Source organism: Lagenorhynchus albirostris, chromosome 2, assembly GCF_949774975.1.
Source record: "Lagenorhynchus albirostris chromosome 2, mLagAlb1.1, whole genome shotgun sequence".
Taxonomy (NCBI): Eukaryota; Metazoa; Chordata; class Mammalia; order Artiodactyla; family Delphinidae; genus Lagenorhynchus; species Lagenorhynchus albirostris.
In genome coordinates, this window is record NC_083096.1 from 169,429,153 (window position 1) to 169,444,660 (window position 15,508).

Genomic DNA, 15,508 nt, shown 5'->3' on the forward strand with positions numbered 1-15,508 from the left:
CACTTCCCTCTAGGGTGCGGGTGGTGTTTTTGTGAAGACTCTTCCATTTGGCTTCTGCAGGAAGGCCTGCCTTGTGGAAAGGGTGGAGCAGCTGCCTAGACTGCGTGAGCAACGTGCAGCCAAGGGGGGAGCCTGGTGGGTGGGGGACTCCCAGAGAGGGCCATGTGCCCAAGTGAAGGTGCTGCTTTGTACCGCAGGGATGTGTGTGCTTTGGCCCACTGGGCCCTCCTCTGTGGGCAGGCCTAGCCAGGTCCCCTGCCCCGGGCCTCCTGGCACCCTCTCCTGCTCTGGCTATTTTGGGCACTGGCTGTGTTCAGGCATGGGGAGGGATGGGTAATCCTGCCCAGACCGAGGATGCTGGGGGCGCTCCCTGGACCACCATTCCAGCCTCTTGGATCTTTGAACACTATGGCCTCTGCCCCTGACCTCATTGTCAAAGGGTCATGGTCAGTGGACTCCAGTGGGATGCCGCCCCCCCCGCCCCCCGCCCCGGGAAGGGTAAAGAAGGGTGCCAGATAAATCTTTACCCTCAGGGCATTCATGCTGTCAGTATCAGGAATAGTTGTGCTGCTGCTGCTTTTTTTTAAAAATTAATTTACTGTATTTTTGGCTGTGTTGGGTCTTTGTTGCTGCGCGCGGGCGCTCTCCAGCTGCGGCGAACGGGGCCCACTCTTCGTTGCGGTGCGCGGGCTTCTCATTGTGGTGGCTTCTTTTGCTGCAGAGGATGGGCTGTAGGCGCACGGGCCTCAATAGTTGTGGCACGTAGGCTCAGCAGCTGTGGCGCACAGGCCTAGCTGCTCCGCGGCATGTGGGATCCTCCTGGACCAGGGCTCGAACCCGTGTCCCCTGCATTGACAGGTGGATTCCTAACCATTGCGCCACCAGGGAAGCCCAGTTGTGCTTCTTCTAAGCAACGGGTTTGTTTTTACCTACTGGGACACAGAATCCAGGGACTGGTCAGGTTTCCTTCTTCCCACTGGCCACTGGAAAACTTAGAACCTAATGCATTGTCACTTTCCCAGACCTCCAGAATTGAGCACATGCTTCCCGCCTACTCGTCTCACTCCAGTCCAGGCCCTGTCTGCTGTAATACAGTTTTGCTTATGCATCTTTAGTTGGTTTTCTCTTGCTGTTACGTGTATATCTTTGTTAGCTGCTTTGAGTCTTTCTGGAACAGGGTAGTGGGGGAGGTGTAAACAGGTAAATGACAATGATGAAGATGGTAACCCTTCGCTGGTCAGTTTCCTGAAATCTGTTCCTTATGGCTTGGTCCTCACTTTGTAATTCCCTCCCCGAGCCCCGCTCTCTCTGCTGGTGGGAGTCACAGCCTAGAATTTGAGAATTCTAACATTTCAGGGTTTCAGAGTCATAAAATGGCAAAGCCAGAAGGAACCTTTGGGATCGTCTAAGCTGAAAACTTTTAAACTTATTATTAAGCAGTGCAACCCTTGTTTACATCAAAATAATGGTATTTTGGTTAAATACTATTATATTTTGATAAATAACAGCAAACACCTATAGAGCCTCCACCATGTGGTAGCATTTTACAACAACCCTATGAGGTAGATACTATTATTATAAATTATCATGCCCATTTTACAGCTGAGGAAACAGAGGCACAGAGAGGTGAAGTGACTTGCTTACAGCTAACCAGGGACTGAACCAGACATATTATGTAGAAGGTCAGAATATAAAATGGGAAAAGATGGAATTTGTTTGTTATTGAAGTGAGTATTTGGGGGAGTGGGCCCAAACTCTACCTGTTCCCCGCCCACCCCCTGAGGACAGACTGGAAAACAGTGATCTAGGCCTACTGCGACATTTGACAAGGGAGCCTGAGGCCCAGAGAGGGGAAGGGACTTGCCCAAGACATCGGGGTGAGCTGGAAGCCCATTCTCCATCCCTCATGGCCCGCCTGCTGCCTGGAGGACCACCAACCCCTCCCACCTCTCCTCGCCCCCAGCAATCCCCGTCCCCATCTCTGCACTCAGCAGCTGAGCCCTCCCTTGATCACTCTGCTCCCTTTGTCTTTGGGCGTGGATACCCTGGGACCTTCTCCTTGATCCTAGGGCACTGGGAGTGACCAGGTGCTGGGCTACCCTCCGTGTCCTCTCTGAGGGACTCATCTTCTGAGAGGGCAGCTGATGGCCAGGGAGGGAAGGAGCAGCTCCTGTCTGGGTTTTCTCACCCCAGGAGAGAGCATATCCTCCTGCCACCAGCTAGCTGTCACCTGGCCCACTTTTCCTTTGTCAGCACTTCTCGTGTGGCCTTGGGGCTTTTCTGTCTTCAAAACCCCTGTGGTGGTGGCTCATAGCTTACGTCTAAAGCCTTCCTTTGGGAGAGCCAGTGGGCAGCTAGCTGAGGGAAAGGTGGATGTTTGGGTGGGTGTTCCCAAAGTATGTTCTGTGGAACCCTAGTCCCATGAGGTCTGCATGAAGAAAGGGTTCCAAATCAAGCACATTTGGGAAACACTAAATAGTTGTCCCCCTTCCCTCATCGTGGTATTTGGGACATTTAGGACTTAGGGAACCAGCTCAGCTTTGTGCAGCCAGCCTTCCCCAGAAGTGTTTGTCTGCAAGACCTTCCCTCATACCTATTCCTGTCCAGAGTTACTGTGCCCTGGAATGGACATTAGTCATGAGGAAAGGGGACGGGGGGGGGTGCTTCAAAAGGAAGGGGCCCTTCCTCTTATTTCCAGCTCTGTTGCCCACAGGCCTATCTTCAACCATGGGCTCGGCCCTGCCTGCCCCTCCTCCCCCTCCAGGAAGCAGATGAGGAAAGCCCCGGGGGCAGGGGGAGCTGGCCCTTTTGGCTGCAGCTGTTGGGCTGCCATTCCAGCCTGTTTTTTCCTGTTGCCGATGCCCACGGGAGCAAGCAGGAATGGAGTCACCGAGGCCTGGCTGTCTGGCTGCCTTGCGCAAGGCCCTGGAGCCAGAGCTGTGGGCCTGCTTGCCTCTGAGATCCCTGCCCGTTCCCTGGGATGCTGGTCTGGGCAGCGGGCAGGTCTCTCCTCAGTGACTGTGGACAGCTTCTTGTGCCCCCAGAGATGGGCCTCCTGGCTGCAAAGCTCCAGGTGTCAGAGATGGCAGGAGGAGGGCTCAGGTAGAACAGAGTTCCCTGTTTGGAACCAGGGGTCTGGCTTCAGCGTCTCTGTGGCCATGGGCAAGTCACCTTTCTAAGACTGTCTCTTGATTTGTAAACCCCATTAATTCATTAATTTAACAAATATTATTGAGCATCTCCTGTGTGCCAGGCACTTTTAGGGGCTGGGGATTCAGCAGTGAACAAAATGGACAAAGTCCCTGCCTTCACGGAGCTGATGATAAACATGTAAAATGCAGGGTAGAATTTAAGTGGTGAGGTCGTCTGAGGCAAAGTAAGGGAAGCGACAGAGAGCCAACTATAATGGATTCTGGACCTGGGATATAGTCGGGGTGGGTCTCTCTAAAGGTGACATTTGAGCAAAAACCAGAGGAAGAGGAATGTGTACACCTGGGGGCGGTGTCCCAGGCAGGGGACACAGCAAGTGCAAAGGCCCTGAGGTGGGTGGGGGCTTGGTGTGTTTGAGAACTGTTGAGACAAATATGGCAGGGAGTAGGGAGGGCACAGTAGGAGAGGAAGTGCAGAGGTCTGTATAAGTATATACACGTGTGTGTAGGTAGATCACACGGGACCTGGTTGGCCATAATAAGGGCTTTTTTCCTAATTCTTTGGTGAGTCGAGAGCAGTTGGAAAGGCCTAACCTAGTCTGTTCAGGTTCATTGTTGTTAGTGGTGTCTCATTTCATTGAAAATGTGTGGAACACTCCCCGCATCCTCCCGTAGGGCTGGCACTGTGCTAGGGACTTCATTCATGAAATCTGTGGGTCGTGACCCCAGAAGGCATGGGCACACCCGACCAGGTTGCTGTGGCCTCGAGGGCCCACAGGCACACCAGTGTTCCATGGCCAGAGAATCTGAGGACCGAACCGGGCTGTGGGCAGGAGGCAGGCACGTGAACACCACAGGCGCCGTTGGCACCAACAGTACTTGGTGGATAACGTTCAACCCCTGGGGACCTTCTTGCTGGGCGGCCCAGCCCGGAAGCTGCCACTCGGCCACTCCCACCACAGTGGCCCCACCTGGCACATGGGTGGGGCAGAGACATTTCCCAGTAGCTTCCTGCTTCCTCCCTGTAAGCGGCAGGCAGCGCACTCAGCACCAGGGGAGACCCATACTTGGGGTGTAAGAGCAGGAAGAGAGTGTGGGGACTCCGGGGGCACTGGGAGAATTGGGCTCTGTGACCAGCACCATGACAACAGCACAAAAAGGGGCACTGCTCTTAGTGGAAAAGCCCATTCAGGGCTGGTTTCCTTTGATCCTCTGCCACCTGGCACACCATGTCCCACTGCACCAAACTTCTTCCCGTCCCTCAGCCCACCTTCCTTCTGCCTGGTGCATACTCTGTCTCCCTTCTCCATCCTGCTTAGGCAAAATCATCTTCAAACCCAGCTGAATTGTCATTTCCTCTGGGAAACCCTCCCCAACCTCCGCCCAGCCTCGCTAAGTGGGGCGGACCCTCCTCTGGGCTCTCCCAGCCTCTGTCCTTCCTCTGCAGAGTTCTCTGCACACTGTGTTGTCATCACTCGGTTTCGTGGTCTGTCTCCACTAGGCACACGGAGCTCCGTGACCATCTACTTCCTCATTTTATCCTCAGGGCCAACACCTATTAGATGCCCAAAAAGTAGAGGTCAGAGTGACTGGAATTGAACCTTATGGGGTAGGTCTGATTGATGACCCTTTTTTAACAGATGAGGAAGCTGAGCCCCCCAGCTAGAAGGAGGCCGAGGTGGCCTAGGTTCGGGGCTGTGCACCCTCTCTGCCCCACCGGTCGCATCTCTCTGAGATGCAGGGATAAATTGCTCTTGCTTGGCCGTGGCTGTAGCAGACCCATTCGGGCGCCCGCCCCAGCTACATTAGAGGGGCCTTCAAGGCAGAGCCCGGGTCAGGTCTACTTGCAAAAGAGCCAGACAAATTCAGGGTCTTTGGCCGCACTTCCCAAAGCAGCTCACCCCTCATTCTGCTTGTCTCTCTCAGCAGCCCCAGGAAGGAAGCAAACAAAGCAGGGTTCTTTGCTTTGGGAAATGTGGCCAAGACCATCTTTATCACCAAGAGAACTGAGACCTGGCAGGATTGTAATGCAAGGGCAAGGTGTCCAGGATGGATTTCAGGGAGTGTGTGACTCAGTCCCCTGCTTCTCTTGGGATGAGGTGTTATGGCCTCGATTTTACCAATGGGGAAATGAAGCCCAGAGATAATTCTGGTATATGCTAGCTGTGTGATCTTGGGCAAGTCCTTACTTTCTGTTTCTGAACTTTGCTTTCTTTTGTCAAATGGGCTCATTCCTACCTCAGGGTTGTTGGGCAAGTTCATTTGTTCATTCATTCATTCTTTCACCATGCCACCTAATCAACAGATTTTTTAAAAATATTTGTTTATTTATTTATTTACTTTGGTCGCTCCGGGTTTTAGTGGCCGCACGCGGGATGCTTTAGTTGCAGCATGCGGACTTCTTAGTTGCAGCATGCATGCGGGATCTAGTTCTCCAACCAGGGATCGAACCTGGGCCCCCTGCATTGGGAGCATGGAGTCTTACCCACTGGACCACTAGGGAAGTCCCTCAATCGGCAGATATTAATTGAGCACCTACTATGTGTTGTCTGTTCTGAAGATGCAGCAGTGATCAAAACATAAAAATCACTGTCCTGTCCTCCTGGTGCTCTGGCTCACATTGACTGAGATGGCTGCAGTTTGCTAAAAGGGAAGGGTGTCGAGGAGCTTGTCCAGGGTCACATGGTGAGTTTGGGGCAGAGCTGGGATGAGAAGCCCCAGGCCCCAGCTTCCCACTCCCTTGGGCAGGGTTGAAGACCCTGACTGGGCCTCAGCGCTCCCTCGGGATGCTGGCTGGAATGCTGCCTTTCCAAGTTCCAGGCCATGGTACAGAGGGCAGGGGTCAGAAGGAGGGGCCTGCTGGCAGCTGTGCCTCTGAGCTAGCACAGGGGCCCCACTTTCAAACTGGATTTCTGTTGCCTTAGCTGTGTGTACTTGGGCAGGTGACTTGCCTTCTCTGAGCCTCTTTCCTTATCTGAAAAGTGGGGGAGCCGCCAGTGTCTGCCTTGTGAGGTTGCGGGTTTGCGTGAGATAAGCCTCGTATAGACCTTATCTCAGCGTCTGCACGTGGTGAGCACTTGGTGAGCCTCGGCCGTTCTCCTTATTCGGGGGATCTGTGTCCTTGCCGGCCACCTGGCTGGCGAAGATCCTGCCGCCTTGGGAGCCCAAGTGTGGGAAGCTGGCAGGGCTCCCGAGTGGCACGGGCAGTGCAGGCATCCAGAGGAGGCTGCGGCCGCCTCCTTTCCGGCCCGTCGCCCCTCTCAGCCTGCCAGGGGATTAAAGGCCTTTTGGCCTTTGTGTTGGGCCCTCCCGCCCCTGGCAGTTTGCACAACAAAGTGCTGCTCCGACAGATTCCTTCCCCTTTGCCGTCTGCTGCCCGTGGACAAGGTACCCAGCAGCCTGGGGGTGGGGCATGGCACCTTGACCCCGTATCTGGGGCCTGGGTTGTAGCAGAGTGTGGGGAGCACTTGTGGAGTTATCTGGGAGCCTGCGTCACAGCAGAGTGGGAGGAGGAACTTGTCTGAGTTTGGGTCCCTCCCTGGAGATTCGGGGGCCTCAGGTCACGCTTTTGCTGGTCCCTCCGCCTTGGGTGGGGGAGGGGGCAGAGTCTGTGCTGGCAGAAGGCAGGTGGGCAGGCAGCGGCTCGTTTGTCCCCCACCCGCACGCTGTCTCTGGATTTTGATGGAGTGAGCTCACGCCAGGCAGCGGCAGCCACCCTGGGGACTGCGGTACTCAGGCCTTCCTGCCCAGCTGTGGGGTGGTGGAGGGCTCAGCCCCAGGCCTGGACCATGGGGAGGTGGGGGGAGGGCATGGGCTGGCTGCCCAAGACATGGGAAGAATGTCTCTGGAGAAGCCCGAAGTCCTCCAGTCCTCCCAGAATCAACCTCAGAGCAGGCAGACAATTTGAGCCTTGAAACCACGCTTCACCCCCAGCCAGGGCCCCACCCAGCCAGCCCGCCCAGGGCCTGGGCAGCAGAGCCAGACCCCTCCCTTCATCCCAGACCGGAAGGTGACCCTAGGCCCGAGCCCAAATCCCAACGCTCCGTGCATCACTTCATCACCTCTCAGCCCTTCACCCCTACCCTGTACCCCTGCCCGGTACTAACTCTAATGCTTATGGAGCACTAACTGTATACAAGGTACCAGGCTGATGACTTACGTGCTTACTCCCATTTACACAGATGACCCTCTCCGAGCCTGCAACATGGAAATAACAGTTATAAGTTCACAATCCCTTAATTGAGACCCTTGGAGTCAGCCATGTTTTGGAATTCAGAAGTTTCCAAACTTGAGAAAGGTGACATAGAGCATATGCCAGCTGTGATGTGACATCCTCGGTAGAGTCTGGGGCAACACCCCCTAATCAAACACATTAATATTGCTGCAGCAAAATGTATGACTGTTGACCCTAAGTGGAGTGGATAAGCTATTAATAGCTTCATGTCAATTTAGGTCAGGACTTGACACCAAATGAGCTTGCTATAAACTTACTAAAAACAAAACAAAAAAAACCACTCTTGGTTTTCGGAGCTCCTTGGATTTCCCTTATTGCAGATGAGGGATAGTGGCCCTGTAGTGCCAGCCCTCCCGGGTTGCTGTGAGGATTAGTTGAGTATGTTGAGGACAGGGCCTGGCATGGGGAAAGCCCTCCGCGGACAGTGACCATTTTTATGGTCGTCTCTTCACTTGCCGCTGTGTCTCTTCCTACAGCTTTGATTTTAGCAGCGCCGGAAACTCTTGTCTATACACGTAACCTCCACAAGACTCACAATCCTCACTTAAAAACTCCTTTTTACCTTTTTTTTTTCTTTCTTTTTTTGCGGTATGCGGGCCTCTCACTGTTGTGGCCTCTCCCGTTGCGGAGCACAGGCTCCGGACGCGCAGGCTCAGCGGCCATGGCTCACGGACCCAGCCGCTCTGCGGCATGTGGGATCTTCCCGGACCGGAGCATGAACCCGTGTCCCCTGCATCGGCAGACGGGCTCTCAACCACTGCGCCACCAGGGAAGCCCCTAAAAACTCCTTTTGAAAACCCCACACCCCATATCCACTATCTGTATCTGTACCTACCCCTGTACCCCAAAACCTCTGCCTTCTATACCCCTCGCTCATGGCTTGACCTTTCACCCCCACACTCTTCCCAGACATCCTTGGCTCCTTCTGCATCCTCACCCAGGCCAGGAGAGGAAGGCGTGGCCGATGTCCCCGGTCCCCAAGGAGCCTTTGCAGGACTTGGACCTGGAGCTCCACGTGCGACCTCATCCTCACTGGAGGGCCTGGATCCAACCCAACCTCTGAGAGTGGGTGCCTCCCAGAAGTCCCCCGTCTGTTTGATATCCTGCCTGTCTGGTCCCCCCACTGCCTCACCCTGCCTGTGTTCAGGGAGCGCCTGGCCATTGTGTGTGTGGGGGCACTCTGCCCACACCTCCACCGCACGCAATTGTTCCTAGCAGTCTAGAACAGTCCTTGGCCTGTGTGAGTCAGCTGCCCCCTCCTTTCCTTCACCAGGAACCTGCAGGGTCTGGAAAATCCCCTTCTCTGTTTGACTCCTTCCTCTCTGACCCAGGCCTGCCCTCTGGACCCTTCCTGTCTGGCCCCGCCATCCGGCTCCAACGCCTGCCTGAAGCACTGGGTTCCTCTGGAAGGAAGCAGGGCTCCCTCACAGCCGGAGACAGGCTGCAGCGCAGGAAACCTGGGTTCTATTTGTGCCTTTGACCTTGGAGCTACTGATGGCCCTCCTTGGGACCTTAAACACCCACTGTATGGGTCCAGGACGTTGCCAGCTCAGGCATCCCATGAGCCATCCTGGGAGCTGGTCCGGTTGGGGATGGAGACTGGTCAGCCCTGGGCCTCCTGGCCCTGCCCACTGCTTGGGCCTTATGGCCAGCCCAGAGGCCCAGCTCCAGCCCCATGTCCTTTCCTGGGGAGCAGGGGCTTGGGGTAGGGAGCTCAGAGGTCCTGGGACAGTCCTGACTCTGCCAGCCAGTGGGGGCCATCCGCACCAGCTCATCCATCTCAGGGGGTCATTGTCAGGGTCAGATGACACTGAGGCTGAGGAAATGCCCGGTAAACTGGGAATTGCAGTTGAGAGGCTATGTGGGAGTGACTCTCAGTGACCTCAGTTGGTTCGTCTCTTCCACAGCCTTCGTTACAGAGGTGGTGTGGCACAGTGGTAAGGACTTAGCTGTTGGGGCCAGACCACCAGGGTTCAAATCCCAGCTCTACCCTGTGCTAGCTCTTCAAGCAGGTTCCTGACTCTGCTCCATTTCCCCGTCTTTACAGTGGGGTTACCTAACACCTGACCTGGGTTAACACCTACAAAATCCTTAAAGGAGTGCCTGCTGCATAGTAAGTGCTCAGTAAAAGTTAGTCCAAGTAGACCCTGGACTTTCCAGCTCTGAATCCAAGTTCCCTTCTATGGTCAAGTCCTAAGACGTTTTTGTGCTAAGCAAAAGTCCTAAGCTCTTTTGTGCTCTTTCTGGAAGCTTCTTTCCAGCCTGGCTTCATCTCCCTTCCTAGATGTAAAATACAGCTGTTAAAACCTTTTGATCTTCAGTTTTCCACAAGTGAAGTCTCTGCTCTTGCTGGCTTGTGCCTTGCTGCAGGCCCTTATCTGACCCCAAAGCCTCAGGTCCTGGGGTGGGGACTGCGAGCAAGGGCAGGCTGGCATGCACAGAGACCATTTCCTGGGGTCCCTGGGGTGGAGGGGCTTCAGTCCAGGACCCGCCATGCTCTGGATTCTCTCCTCTCACTGCAGATGTGTGTTCCTAGCATTTTTTCCAAGTTGAATCTTTGCTATTTCCTGTCCATTCCCAAGCCCCGGTGGCCTCTCCCTCCCTGGGAGAAGCTCTAGACCTTGCTTACCACCAGGATTTTCCTTTCCAGACAGCAGTCTGGTGTCTAGGGGGTGCCAGGAATCTCTGTGCACCATGCATGCCCTCCACAGCCTTGCTTCCATGGGGAGGGAGAGGGGGTGGCAATGACACAAAGAGAGCCCTCCCCAAGTGGGGAGGGTCCTGCCCCTCTAACCTCCTCTGCCCAGTGTCAGTGCCCCTGCACCAGCCCTAGCCTCACTCCCCTTAGGTCAATCAGGGCCTTCTCAGGACCACCCCCGCCCCCAACCCAGTGGGAACATTGCCCTCTACCCCTACCCAGGGGAGGAAGGAGAAACCCTGGTAGGGGGCTAGTCTTGTGGTTCGTAACCCGTGAGTGTCAGAATCCCCTGAGCATGCACGACTTTAACCCTCCCGGCTGGGGTGGGGAGAGTCTGACTCAGCGGCTCTGAGAAGGAGCCCAGGAATCTACTTCGCACCAGCTCCTTGAGGTTCTAAGGCTTATTCCTGGATGCAGACCTCATGGGCATGGCCCAGAGGTCTACTGGCCGCCCAGGGCTGGAATGGGCACTTGTCCAGAGGGAGAGGGAGGGGAAAGGAGGAACAGGAGGGACTTCCCTGGTGGTCCAGTAGTTGAGACTCTGCGATTCCAATGCAGGGGACGCGTGTTCAATTCCTGGTCGAGGAACTAGGATTCCACATGCCGCGCGGTGTGGCCAAAAAATAATGAAATAAAATACATGTGAATTCAAAAATATATATATTAAAAAAAAAAAGGAACAGGAGGAGGGATATGCCCGTAGATTGTGCGGGGAAGGGCTTTAGGGGATAAGACATGGGCAGTGCAGACATTACGCAAGGCTTGGTAGCACTGCAAACACAAAGATGACCAATTGGCACCCAGCCCCTCCCCCCAGGGAGCTCCCAGCCTGGGAGGGAGATGCATATAGACTGCTTGAGGGTGGGTGGTACCTTCAGAACAAGTCATGTTCAGGAAGCAGCTAGAATTAATAGGTGATGACACTTTTGTCCATTCGTTTATTCAAGCATTTATTGAACATGGAGTGCTGAGAAGGTAGAGATGAGCTCATCACAGGCCATGCCTTCAAGGTGCTGTCATTCCAGTGGAGGTACAGGTCATTACAGTGTGAGCCCTGGAGGGCCCAGAACCCAGCCTAGGGGCAGAGGTGGCTGGAAAGGCCAAGGAGTCATGACAAAGCCTCCCAGAGGAGATTTTCTTTTGAGTCATATTTATTGAGGTGTAAATTACATACAATAAAACATACCCACTTTAAGTGTACAATTCAATAATGAGAATGAGTTGTATATAACCAGGGGACTGTTACTCCAAAAGGTTTCCTGTGACCCTTCCCGGACAGCCGCACCCGACCCCTGGTCCCAGGCAACTACAGATCTTTCTGTCATTATAGATTAGACTTTTCCCCCGTGGGTTTCATATAAGTGAAATCATATGCTATGGAGTCTTCTGTGTCTGGCTTCTTTCACTCAGCATAATGTGTTTGAGATTCCTCCATGTTTCCAGGCCTATATGGAATTTGTTCCATTTTGTTACTGAGTAGTTAGAGGAGGTGATGTTTAGGTGAGTTTCGGAGGATGAACTGGAGTTAGCCCGGTAAACAAAAGGAGGAAGGGCATTCCAAGAGAGGCACCAGCTGAGAAAAGGCCAGAGGCTCCAAGACATGCGCTGTGTGAAGTTGGGGAAGCAGGGAGGGAGAAGGATTGGCTGTTTCTCTGTTTTTCTTCTTCTCTTTGGCCCTCTCTGCTGCTGCCACCACCTTGTCTAGCCAGTGAGGGCCGGGTTTGGTTTTCACAAGTGAGACTATTTCCTTCTGGTCAGGCTGGGCTCCCCAGATAGGGCTGAGGCCAGGGCAGGCCTGAGACACTCGCGCCAGGCCATCTGGGGCTGGGTGTGTGAATCCATGCACTCTTGTGCTTGGGGGCTCTGGGGTTCCCTTGGGGGCTCTGCTGGGTTTGTTTTGCTCTAAGTTATTTTGTAAAACTCCTTTGGAAACACCTCAATCTTGTCTAAGTGGAAAGAGGCCTTCGTTGTCCGCACCCATCCCCAAGAAAGGCAGGGGTCATGGCTGCGGGGGCCCTTCTGCGCCGGCCTGCAAGGTGCGGGGTCCGAGCCGCCCCTCTGTGGAACGGGAGCCCGAGGTGGAGCTTGTGCTGGGCTCAGCTGCAGCCCGAGGTCACATGAGTTGACACCACGCCTGACCTGCCCCGTTCAGCCCAGCAGCTGGGCTCCACCCCCGCTTCTGGGTGTGCAGATGATCCTGTCAGTGTGCCCACAAGTGCCAGAGCTGATCTCCAGCGTGGCTGGAATGTGTTCCCTGTGGCCTGGAGAGTTGGAGGCCACACCAAGGCAGAAAGAGGTGGCCAGGACCGCTGGGGCGGGGCGCAGGGGGCTGCTGTCGGCGGCAGCAGCTTGAGTTGACCTCCCCTCCATTTCTGCTTCTGTCCCCCATCCATGCTGCCCCTGGCCACCCTGTCACCTGCCCACATCCCCCATCTTTGCTGGCCCCGGTCACCCTTTACCTGCCTGTGTGTCCCTGTCCACTAACTCATGTCCTGGATATCACTTGCCTTCTCCAAAGGAAGAAGAGTCGTCACTTACCAAAGTGATTTTAAGTTTGTTGTCGGGACTTCCCTGGCGGTCCAGTGGTTAGGACTCCGCGCTTCCACTGCAGGGGGCACGGGTTCAATCCCTGGTCGGAGAACTAAGATCCCACAAGACGTGCAGTGTGGCCCAAAACAAACTTATAAGTTTATCTGAGGATTCATGCAGGGGCTGATGAGATTTGGGGAAACTGAGTCAAAAACAATGGTACAGCCCCAGCCTGACTGTCTTCGCCAAACCGTGTCTGATTTAACTGCCGGAGGGCCTTGGGGTGGGACTCTGACCCCCCGCTTGAAGTGAAAAGAGGGGTCCTGGGCTTGGCAGGAGTTGGAGAGTTTGACACAATTGCTCGTGTGGTGTCCCACAGGTAACCTGCGGGCTGAGGGCATATGATGGCTTGTCCCTGCCCGAGGATGCAGAGACAGTCACAGTGGGCCGTGCTGGCTGGAGCTATTCAGACCTTTCTGATGATGAGGACTTCCTGGCTGATGAGGCCTCCGGAGGTGAGCAGAGGGTTCTGGTGGCTGGGAGTGGAAGGGGTAAGGACGGAATTGGGGTTCTTCCCACCGGTCCTTAAAGAGGCTCCAGGATGCTTGCCCAAGGTGGCACCTCAGGAGATGGACTAAGAAAGATATGGAAGCAACCTAAGTGTCCATCAGCAGATGACTGGATAAAGATGTGGTATATACATATACAATGAGGTACTACTCAGCCCTAAAAAAGAATGAAATGTTGCCATTTGCAGCAACATGGATGGACTTGGAGGGCATTATGCTAAGTGAAATAAGTCAGACAGAGAAAGACAAAATACCGTATGATATCACTTATATGTGGAATCGAAAAAATACAACAAACTAATGAATATAACAGAAAAGAAGCAGATTCACAGATGTAGAGAACAAACTAGTGGGTTACCAGTGGGTACAGGGGAGGGGAGAAGGGCAATATAGCGGTAGAGGAGTAAAAGGTACAAACTATTAGGTGTAAAATAAGCTACAAGGATATGTTGTACATCATGAGGAACATAGCCAGTATTTTATGATAACTATAAGTGGAGTATAACCTTCAAAAATCGTGAATCACGGGAATTCCCTGGCAGTCCAGTGATTAGGACTTGGTGCTTTCACTGCCGGGGGCCTGGGTTCGATCCCTGGTCAGGGAACTAAGATCCCACAAGCCACGTGGCACAGCCAAAAACAAAAAAAAATTGAGGATCGCTATATTGTATGCCTGTAACCTGTATAATGTTGTACAGCAACTATACTTCAATTTTTTTTTAGTTCAGAAAAAAAAGAGGTGGGTTAAAAGCTGCGTGCATCCTGAGCCCTGGTCCCAGTGACCGCAGGATCCTCCACTTAAAACTGTGTGACCCGGGACTGGTGGCTGCTTCTCCTTACAGCCCAGATTGAGCAGGACCTAAGGGGAGGGTGGTGGGCAGTGCACAGTGGAGGATGATTACGGCCCCCTACTCCACTTCCTCCCATTCTCACCTAGAGGCCAGTCTGACCTGGCGCCACCCACCCCATCCCTCCTGGTCCACACCCTCTCTGATGGAGGCTTCCAAGCTGGTTACAGGCCGGCCCTCCCTAAGTGTGGAGAGGAGGCAACAGCTGTGTTTTCATGACCTTCCCCACCGTGTGCCAGGTGCCCAGAACGGTGCCTGACACCCAGTAGGTGCTCAACAAAGATTAATTGTTGCTGAATAAGTCTCTCTTTTACTTGTAGATGGTGTGGGCAGCGGGGACCTGGGCAGCGGGGACTTCCAGATGGGTAAGTATCTGGGGGCATCGCACAGGCCCCCATCCTGCCCCCGGGGAAGCCCCAGAGTAGGTCTTTCCAGCCACAGAGGCGGCATCTCCTGGACTGAGGGCCTTGAGGGCTCCTTGTGCCTGCCATGGGGATGGTCTCATCCCCGCTGAGTGACAGTTGTGTGCCTTGGTTGGCCAGTCCCTGCAAGGTTGGGTATGGACAGGTTCTGTGCCTGCCTGTGCTGGGAAATGCCCGGTTCTGATAGGGACTGAAAGTCAGCCACTCAGCATTCAAAGCCAGATTCTTCACCTCCCTGGGCGGCTCAGCTGTGGAGTCCTTCCCCAGAGCCCTCCTTGGGGGTGAATGCTGCAGAGTGGGGGACCCCAGGCAGGGGTGGGCAGAGAGAGGGGACTCTGTGGCACAGGCATTCGGGTAAGCCAAGAGCTGGACCTGGGAGGGAACCTGCCTTAGGTCGGGTCACCTGCTGGGAAGCCGAAGTTCCTGGGTTGGGGAAAGAGGGTTGGGCTTCCTGGAGGGAAAGGAATCAGGCCTCCGTCAGCTGCCCACTCTGCCAGCACTCCAAGTGCACAGCCAGAGCAGGAGCTGGCCCAGCGCTGGGACCGGGGCTTCACAGTCTCTGTTTCCTCCCACCCTGGGATTCTGGCGAGAGAAGGAACTACTCGGGACAAAGCCGTGCGGTTCCTGCTGCCTTCTCTGGGAGCCAGTGCCTGGGCACAACGTGATCAGGGCCAAGGATGGAGCTCAGCTCAGAGTCACCACTGGGCGGCCCCGCTGCATCCCTGTGCTGCCCACGCCAGCAGGCCTGGGGCGAGTCTGGCCTGGGTCCCTCCAGGGACGGGGTTGCCTCCCTACGGCTGGAGTATCAGAAGCATCCCAATGCCAGAGGGTGGCATCCTAACCGGGCCAGTATGGATAGGAGGGTTGACCCCTGGGTGGCACAGTCCTGACTGTGACCTCCCAGCACCTGGGACGCAGGCACTGCCTGAAGCTTTTCCATGTGTAGGTCTCTGCAGGGCTGCAGATGCCTGGGAGCTGGGTGGGGCCTGTGTGTGGGTGTCAGGTGGGCCCCATGCACACAATGCTCACCCCCGAATGGCCTCTGCTGATGCGTCTCTG

At 54.8% G+C, this 15,508-nt stretch overlaps 1 protein-coding gene across 1 annotated transcript in view; it reads left to right on the forward strand.

Annotated features, from left to right (window-relative positions):
* The window catches only part of HSPG2 (heparan sulfate proteoglycan 2), a 102,158-nt gene that overhangs the window by 22,452 nt on the left and 64,198 nt on the right, over positions 1–15,508 (forward strand). Inside the window, exons 2-3 of the mRNA XM_060141174.1 lie at positions 12,990–13,125; positions 14,348–14,392. Coding sequence (XP_059997157.1) covers positions 12,990–13,125; positions 14,348–14,392 — 181 coding nt within the window. The remainder of the gene's footprint in view (positions 1–12,989; positions 13,126–14,347; positions 14,393–15,508) is intronic.